The following is a 9,575-nucleotide window of genomic DNA, read 5'->3' on the forward strand; positions in this document are numbered from 1 at the left end:
GTGGATCGCTCAGGTTTATACTCGCGGGTTGTGGGTCGCTCAGGTTTATACTCGCGGGTTGTGGATCCGCTACATGGATATTGGCTCATTCTGATTTTTCCGACACACGATTCTTTGAAATGGTTGATCCGTACTTATGATTCTCCGTACTGATATGTGAATAAAAAAAAAAATTATTTTATTTAAAGGATGCGAATCGTCGCGAAATGAAAACTGTCTTGACACTTTGAGCTGCTAAACTGAACTAACTTCGAACGCGCTAAGCTGAACCTAACTGACTTAAGCCGTCGCTCTGTTCTGGCCCTAACTTGATGACTTAGCGTTTGGCCTGGGAACGGAATGCTCGATCGCGCCCGCTGTTGTTTTCGCGTCGCCGTCGTCGTGAAAATGCTGCGTTGCGTCTAGACTGCTTTCCTCGGAAATAGCTGGACGCTGGCACCTGCTTCTGGGCTGCATGCGTGGGAACTCGTCCTCTGCTTACCCGCTGACGTCTGCTGGTGATTTCGCGTGGCTTCTTGTCGTCGCGAAATTGCTGCGTGTGGGTTTCTTTGACGATCGTTGATCATGGTTTATCGCTGTGGAGCGACACCGTCCGTAACTTCCCCCTCCTTAGGATGAGCCGTCTCGGGTCAATGTTGGTTGTACTCGGATTGTGACTTCCTTCTTGACTTGGTTGATTTTTGTCACCATGCACCATATGATTGAGAGGATTATGATGAAGGTTATGATTGCACTAGTGGTGTTGTGTATAATCAAGTGTCGGTTGACGCCTTCAATCTGATTGATTTTTTCTCGGTTCTTTATATGTAACCTTGTTAGATTCTGAATGTCATTAAGATAGACTATTGTCTCTTTGATGTGGACTGCGTTGAGTGGAATAATGTCGGGTTTCGCTGTATATTGCAATTGTTTTTCCTCGAATTTCTGTTCGTTCACGAAAATTGTGCAGTTTCTAAGGTGCAGGAAAAACGATCCGGTAAGGTTTCGGTTACCGTAACCGCAGGTGTTATTGATAATTACGGATTTGGCGTTTTTTATGAGTACTCCAAAATTTGCTATACGCATTATTTCCGTATTATCTGAGTGTTGCGTGAAAGCGCAATTACTTGGTTTTGCTTTCATCAGTCTGTGTTCGCACTCATTGTCCGTGACATTTTGAATTTCATTCGTTTTTACAACGTAGTAATCTTCCAGTCGAATGAAGTTGTTAGTTAAGTACGTTTCTTTGTCGTTCGCTAGGACGTACTTTTTCTGTATGTTGAGTATCTTATTGTGGTGTGGAATCGGTTCAACTTGGATCATGGTAATATTTCCATTTCTGAATTTTGGAATCTTTATGAGCAGTATTATTTTGTGATTGCTATGAACTGCTGTTGTTTCCAAAAACTCATATGCTTCTATGTTTGATGTGATTGTAAGTCCTTCATCCTTTAATATATTGAGTACAAAATCAAGCTCTTGCGGCTGCAGTAGAGCTTTGGGAATGACTCCGAGTTTTGCCAGCTGTGTTGATTCGAAGATAACGTCTAGTTGTTCCCGAATGTTGTCCAACGCGAATATGATGTCGTGTATGTGCAATTTTCTGTTGATGCTCTTCTGGCTGTCTAAACTCAAACCTGACATTTTGATAATATCGTGAACTTCGGTTACCTGCTTGTGTGCTATTTCTGTTAAATTATTTATTCTTTGTTCAAACACACTGTTGATTTTGATCTGGGCATTATTGTCTGTTATCAAAATGTTGTTTGCCTTTCTAATCTGTTCTATTTGATTATTTATGATGTCATAATCATTTTGATCCAAATTTCCTGTTATATCTTTAATTATGCTTCCTAGAAAGTCTATTGATCGCTTGGATTTTTTCTTAGTTTCGAAATTTTTAATCATGGAGATTGCCTGTTCGTATTTATGTTTGAGTACAGTCTTCACCTGAACAAGATTGTTGTTTACTTCTAATTGACTTATTTTTTCCGAGTAATTGTCCGTTGCGCTTATGAATGTTTCTAATGTATGGACAATTTTACCGTATTCTTTGAGGATAATTTTGAACTCATTTAGATTGAATTCATGGAATATAACATGATAATCCTCAATGATTAATCCTTTGCCAAGTTTTAGTGCAAATAGATTAGTATTATTTAATTCGTGAATGTTAAATTGGGTTGCTGATGCAAAATGCATTAAGTACATAAAAATGGGAATTAAAAGGTTCATTGCTTTGGGTTCTGAAAGAAGAGAAAAAAAAATAAAATAAAATGGAATGTCGTTAGTTATTAGATTTATTTCCTTTTTCTTTTTAGTTTAGTCTTGTGGATTTTTCTTCCGTTCTCGTTAATGATGTTAGTTTGCATATTGTCGGCAACTGTAATTTCTCGGTATCTTTCTTGATGCTTTAAATTGTTTCTTTTTCGTTCAAAGGCCACATCGTCAGGAAGAAACTGTTCTGGTTCTTCTCTAGATTGGTTAATTTTCGCAAGATCCTTTACTTTTTTGTTTTTAAGTTTTTCGCAGAAGTGTCTGTAAAATTCTTCCTTTTGCCTGATTCTTTCATCGAGGTCTTCGGGAACTGGATTTTTGAGAAATAATCCATGAATCCTCTGTTTCTTCCAAGATCCTTTTTGGTTATGTTTTGCATGGAGGTGTGACTCATTTTCATCTCACGTGCCATTTTTGTTCCCGGATTTCGTCAAATACGCTCCTTCACCGCTTTGGTTACCCCTGAAGTCCGTACAACCCGTTTTTTCCCCGGTTTCTTTTTGTGGACAACAGTACCAGGTTCCCTGAACCGTTTGATGGTCCTGTACACGAATAATCTGGTCAAGTTCAGTTGTGACAGCTTCCTCCATATCTGAATGTTTGTGATGTTTTGAAGATGCAAGATTTTGATTTGTTCGCTGTAAGAATCCATTACAATTTCCTGGTGAACGAAACACAAGCAATGACTTTGTCACATATGAATAGACGGTAAACATAGTACTTCTTCAAATAGTAAACAAAGATCGGAACTATAGCTGTAAAAATTGTAACGATGAGCACTCGAATGAGTGTATCACTTTCACGTTGCCACCCTGTAGTTCCCGCACCAACCAATGGTCGATGAAAGTTGCCGCAGAACCATCATCGAAAAACGCGGGGGTGTCGATCACCTTACCGTTGGCATGGAGTCTGACGGGAACATATTTTAATAGCACGCCTGAGGATCTGAGTTCATGCAGGTTGCAGCTTACCGTCTGTGTGGGTTCTGGTTTTTCATCGCGTGCGCTCTCTTGGTTCTTGTGCAACAGTGGGTGATGTCACCGTTCGCACCCGTTGGTTCCGCAACGCTTACTGGAGCGACAGCGGCCGTAGTGCGGTTTTAGGCATTGTCTGTAGAGGCGGTGTTTCTGCACTAAACCCCAACGCGAATCGATCCCTGCTGCTTTGAATTGGTTGCAAAGGGACGGATGGTCACACGTTCCCTGGCATATGCCGCAACGTTTTTCCTGCGATGTCTCCTTCCCTACGGTATGCGCATTCACAAACCTCTGTGACCACAAACCTCTGAACCAAACCACAAACAAACGATTGTGGCGCGCATGTTTTGCACTGCTAGCCCGAAGTCGATTAACGTTTGAAGTCGTTCCTCCTTTGGTGCTAGGAGTTGCCTAACCTTGGCGACCATTGTGTACACAATCACCTCCGATCGCCCGAATAACGTTCTCAACGTTGAGATGACCCCTTCGAGGTTGGTAGGATGTAGCAGGCGGGATTTGACGGCATCCAGCGCTCTGCATCTCAACGCCTTGTGCAGGCGCAACATGTTCTCTTCGGCGCTGTAGCCGCACATCGCAGTTGAACTCTCGAAGCTGACGATGAACAAGGGCCAGTCTTCGGCGTCTCCGGCAAATGGCGGAAGTTCTCTGGAAATACCTTGCCGAGCCGATATCTGGCTTTGGCTGAACGTCGTAGCCGGCTAACCATGCCGGTATTAGGTATGGCTCTGGTGCCCGCCGGTCGCCCTATCAGCCGGATAGGCCCCTTGCGGAAAGGGCGGCGTGTTGTACGCCGTTGCCGACGTGTGCGGCCGTAAATCAGCGTATATCCCACGCGGTTGGCGTTGGCTCCCATGAGCGCCATAATATTCGTGTGGCATGTTGATATGGCCATGCGTGTCATTGTAGTCACCTCTCTGATGTCACCTCTCTGCAAATGGACACAGCTCCGTAAGGGTCACGCGTTTTTTACCCAGGCGTAACTTTGGGTTTGTGCGCCACTTTGGGTCACTAACAATCATGTCACTCACGGACACTCATACGTGCGCGCGTAAGGGCCACACTATCACTATCGGATGCGCGATGGCGGGACCGCGTGGCTCGCCAGTCGGTGTCTTCGTCGCCGTTTCGTTGATGCTGGTTGTCTCAAAACCCGTAGAATACCGCAATGGCTTCACTGCCGAATGGAATGGATTCACTGCCGCTGTGGAACGGCCACAGATCGCTACGGCGACTGCGGCGAACGGACACAGGTCGCTGGGTGGCTAAGTGCGCTGGCTAGTGTAGATCGCTGCCTGGCTGGTGTGAATTATTTCTCCGAAGTGCTAATGAACCTGGCAGGATCGCCATGTTACGCTTTTACAACTTTGTACGGTAGCAGTTCACTGTGGTTGTTAAATTTATTCAAAGCGACAGACTAAAAAACTTTCTTGTAGAATCTCTTTATTCACTGAAATCTGATAATCAGGAGGAGAAGGAGGAGCAGGAGATCAAAAATTATAAGTCTTTCTTTATCCACTGTCTGTCGCGAACTGCTCGTTTCTCCCTTTTTCATATTCTCTAAGGATACTAGATGTGCGTGCGTCGTTCTAGCTATAGTTTCTAATAAATCCGCTAGGTGCGCTGGTGCTAGCGGCTAGGACGTACCATGATATCTATTTTTTACGCAACACCGTTCCCCGTACTTCCTTGCCGATGGCACCGATACTCCTTCATCCATAATGTTGCTCCATGTTGTCCTTCATTTCACCAGATACTCGTTCAGCTTGATCACTGAGCTGAAGCGCTTGGCACGCGTTGCGTCAGGTGGCTTAAGCCTGACCACCGTCGGCTTTAGATCAGGCGGTTTGCGTCTCGGCCGTGTGGCCCGAGTTGCCACAATTGTTAAACTAAATGCTCCCGACGACGCTCTGTCTGAGTTCGAGTTATTTTCGCCTGAGTTGTCGCCTTCGTTGTTACACTCACTGGCGTGGAGCGTATAAGCACTTTCTCCCGTTTGACGTTCCCCGCACACTGTCCATCCGAGCCGTGTTTTGAGAGATACCGGCTCTCCCCTTTTTTTCCTCTTTACGTTTCAGCCCTAGACCGAGCTGATAATGCCGCAACCCGATCAGAATACGGGGACGGGCGACGACGTAAGACGCGATCGGTGTCTTCTGCAGGTGCGGGTACTTGGATGCCAGCTCGTTGACATCCAGGGTCTACCTGTGTAGTAGCAAGGAGTGCACTGTTTTCACGTCTCTCATAGTGTACCTCCTTGCCCTGATCTCCGGAAATTTTCATGTTGACAGTCCGGGATGCGTTTTCATTCCGCCGTGTCCCTCCAGTCCAGTGGAGGTGTAGTGGCCTGTTGGGTCCCTCGAGGCCCAAATCGTCGGCCAGTCCCTGCTCCATGAGAGTCAATGTGGAGCCTTCGTCAATGAACGCGTATGTGTTCACGGCCCTTTTCCCGTGGAACGTCACGGGAACGTATCGTAGGAGGGTCTGATCCTGTTCTCCTACGTGTGCGTTGCAGACCGCTGCCGTGGTTTCTGCAGGCTCCGTGGGTTCACGGTGTTCATCCGACCCATCCCGCTCTGCGCTCGTGTCCTTGGTCTCGTGCAGGAGGGTGTGATGTCTTCTGAAGCATTCCGTTACGGTGCAGTTTGCAGATGGGCACCTCCCGTGTACGGGGCCCAGACAATTGAAGCACATCCGATGAATTCTAGCTAGTGTCCCCCTCTCTCCGATTGGTTGCTTGCAGAAACGCTCGCATGTCTCTATGTTTCTGCAACCTCCCTTGCAGATCGGGCACACGTTCTGCGGCTTTTCCCTGGGCTCACTATGTGCGTTGTGAAACGCCCTGGTTCCTCTTTGGGGCATTTCCGTGTTGCCGCTTCGAGGCTGTGCTGTAGCACCTTCGGCTGGTGTTCGGGAACTGTCGAAGCTAACTGCATTCACGGCCTTGGCCAGCGTGTAGGCCCAGTCGCTGAAATTCGTTAAACTGACCGTGTTCAACTTCCACCGGTATTCTGCCCAGTTCAGTTTCAGCGTGGGGGTCAGCTTTTTCCCTAGCTAGTGAAGGAGTGTTATGTTAAACATATGCTCACTCAGACCACACACCTCTGCTGTGGCACACAGATGCTGGACGCTCACTGCCATGTCCATGAGCGTCTCAGGGTTGTCCTCCTTGATGGGCGGAAGGCTGCACGCTTTCTCCATCAGCTGATGGACGATGGCCTCAGGCTGGCCGTATCTTGCCTTTAGCGTGTCCATGATCCTCCCAATGTTGTCCGGATGTAGAAGCAGGCACTTGACGGTTTCTAACACTTTTCCTCGGAGGCTGTTCTGTAGGCGTACCACATTCTCCTCGGGTGTGTAGCCGCACATCCGTGTGGTTCGGTGGAAGGTTGACATAAATCTCGGCCAGTCCTCGGGGTCTCCCTGGAACAAGAGAAGCTCCTTCGACACTGCCTTCCGAGCGGCCAACGGGTTAGCTGGAAGTCGTCCTCGTCATATGGACGGCTGCCCCGGTGCTCCGTTTCAAAGTCGGCAGTACTGGGATTCGATGCGGTGCCACCGAAATCGGTTGTGGAACAGCCTGTCCTGCACCGATGTTCGTGGTCTCGTGCGATGTCGGCTAAGGTCTGTTGACTTCGTTCACCCAGTCCTTTGTGCGGTAGGATGGCGAAGATCTGCTGCTGAAGGCGGAGCTTCGCTCGTCGGCTTCCTCCTGCAGCAAACTGTACTTACGCTCAAGGTAGGAGGCATAGAAGACCTTTTCCTCCACCAGTTTCAGTAGCTGCAGTCGGCGTCTTTTCCGTTCGGATGCTTTGGTGCTGCTGACGCTTGCTGCAACGCTACCGATTGCAGCTGGCTCTGGCGCTGTCTCAACGGGTTGGGGAAGCTCGCTCTCCAGCTCCGGTGCAGCACGTTGTACGCTGCGTTGCCTACTCTGATGCTGCACTACCCGTTGTACCGTCGCCGCTGGTTTCATCTTTGCTCCGGTGCCCGCGCTTTGCTTCGACGCGTGGCGGGTTACCATCTTCGTTGATGGGGCCGCCATCTCTGCACGTCGGGTCGTTGCGCTTGCTGGGCTCGTGGTTTTCTTTCCTCTTCTCTTCGACGTGGTCGCCGCTCTGACGCTCGCTTCCGATGGAGCGCCATTTTTTCCCTTTGCTTCACGTGTGTCGCTCATAATTCGTATTAATGAACCACGCTTTTGCAAGCCACAAAATAGTTCTGGTTCTCTTTTCAAACCAATCACTACATAAATCTTCCACTCTCAATTACAAGCCCTATAATTTTTGAGTGTTAAATTTATTCAACGCGACAAACTAGAAAACCTTTTTTGTAGAACCTCTTTATTCACTGAAATCTGATAATCAGGAGGAGGAGGAGGAGATCAAAAATCATAAGTCTTTCTTTCTCCACTGTCTGTCGCGAACTGTTCGTTTCTCCCTTTTTCATCTTCTCTAAGGATACTAGATGTGCGTGCGTCGTTCTAGCTATAGTTTCTAATAAATCCGCTAGGTGCGCTGGTGCTAGCGGCTAGGACGTACCATGATATTTTTTTTTACGCAACAGCGGTCTTTATTATACAGGGTGGTCAAATAAGCGTTCTCTTTTTGAACTACGCATTATTTGACGTTTAAAACGTCAAACTTGATTCTGGAAGTAGTAGACATTTAGTAAACACTTAAAAATTTACGAAATGGGTATCTAAACGCTTGAAGAATGCTGGGAAATATTAAAAACTTACTTCCAAAGTGGTAGGTCTTATCTCAAATGGTACGATATTTGAAAAGCTCATTTCGTTGAAGCTCATATCCACCTCGGTGGCTTGGTTATTAAGCAGAATTGTCGTTCTTGGGGTTCGGAAAACCCATACGTCGTGCAAGAGAAGCCAATGCATGAAAAACAAGCGACTGTTCGGTGCGGATTTCGGTCCGGTGGCATCATCGGCCGCCGTATGAATGAATGAAGGAGGAGCCGCCGTAACCGTCGAAGGCGTACGCTACAGAGCCATGTTGGCTGATTGGTTCTTTGGCGAAATTGAAGCAGAGAACTTGGATGACATTTTGTTAAAACAGAACGGGGCTATCTGCCATACAGCGACAGCCACGATCGATTGTTTGCGCCACATCTTCGGACAGCGAATAATCAGTAGAAATGGTGTTGTGAATTGACCTCCAAAGAGTTGCGATTTTACACGATTGGACTGTTATCTGTTGGGGATCGGTGAAAGACAACAAACCAGCAACTATTGACAACATCAAGACTGAAATTTAAATTGCCATTGCCAAGATAGGACCACAGACAGTCGAAAAAGTGCCCAAAAATTGGGTCGAACAATTGGGCTATTGCGAAGCCAGCCGAGGGGGACATTTAAGCGAAATTGTTTTTCACACATAAATTTGATGATCAACCTTTCAAATAAATGTTCAAATAAATGTTTTATAACCAAATGAAAAAGAGAACGCTTATTTGACCACCCTGTATCTGTTCGTACTCGGGTACAACTCTGTGATCGGTGCTCTCTGGTACGCTTCCACTGTCATACTCCACGCAGCGCCGTACTCGCCGACTTTCATCCTCTGCTGTATCGTTACCCTACTCTGTTATAATTGTTACCCTATTTTATTTCCTATAAAATCGGCGCGGCCACACTACACCATTGTCTTCGGGATACATGTGAGTGCCGCCACAGTCAACTGGCGTGTCGTGTCGATCGCGTGTCTCCCCTCCTAGGTTAGTACGCGCCAATATCGTTTCCAGCATGAGGGACAAGCTTTGCATCTTCTCCTCTAATTGCTGAAGCGAAGATGTGCGTTGTTCCCCTGCTACTTGCGCCCGTAATGGGTCGGCGGTGGAGTTGGCGATCGGCCCAGGGGTCGTCGCTGGTTGGCTGCCTGACGCTGGGCTGAGTTCGTGACGCGCCATGCTGGCTTAACGTAGTGGTCGTGGGTCGCTTGACGACCGGGCGAAACTTGTCACTGCACGTTTGAATTGGTGTATTCCGTTCTACGGTAGCAAGAAGTTTATACGGGTCGTGGGCCGCTCGACGGCCGGTGAAGCGCGGTCACTACACGACGCTTCTTGCTTTATACCTACACTTACACTGCTTTGTCCTTAGGCCACTTACACTGGCGCACTACCACACACGCGGCGTAGCTGCACAAGTTTTTTAAAATGTTGCGAATGCAACAGTTTAAGCACAAAGTTCGGTAATTAACGACTCTGCTCAGAGAGCGAAGAGAAATGAGAGAGTAGACTTGATGAGTACACTGGAGAGTGGTTAAACAATTTGTGTTTTCTTCGTACATAGTTCGCTCGCGCATGCGG

General features: G+C 47.2%; 1 protein-coding gene across 1 annotated transcript; it reads right to left on the reverse strand.

Moving 5' to 3' along the window:
* Window positions 1-609: 609 nt before the first annotated feature.
* LOC128270456 (uncharacterized) lies at window positions 610-6,620 on the reverse strand. Its single transcript, XM_053007856.1, has 3 exons — window positions 6,354-6,620; window positions 6,149-6,305; window positions 610-2,165 (listed from the first exon to the last, which is right to left on the reverse strand). The coding sequence occupies exons 1-3, from the start codon at window positions 6,618-6,620 to the stop codon at window positions 610-612; spliced, it is 1,980 nt and encodes a 659-aa protein (XP_052863816.1).
* Between the last annotated feature and the right edge of the window lie 2,955 nt (window positions 6,621-9,575).

This window comes from Anopheles cruzii, chromosome 3 (genome assembly GCF_943734635.1).
Source record: "Anopheles cruzii chromosome 3, idAnoCruzAS_RS32_06, whole genome shotgun sequence".
Lineage (NCBI taxonomy): Eukaryota > Metazoa > Arthropoda > Insecta > Diptera > Culicidae > Anopheles > Anopheles cruzii.

What these genes read in the sequence shown, in the direction of transcription:
- LOC128270456 (XM_053007856.1), bottom strand. Translation starts at nt 6,620, where the DNA reads ATGTGCGGCTACACACCCGAGGAGAATGTGGTACGCCTACAGAACAGC. An exon ending in ATCTGTGTGCCACAGCAGAG is followed by an intron (nt 6,306 to 6,353) that starts GTGTGTGGTCTG and finishes CTCCTTCACTAG; the next exon opens with CTAGGGAAAAAGCTGACCCC. An exon ending in TTCCCGAACACCAGCCGAAG is followed by an intron (nt 2,166 to 6,148) that starts GTGCTACAGCAC and finishes ATTTTGCATCAG; the next exon opens with CAACCCAATTTAACATTCAC.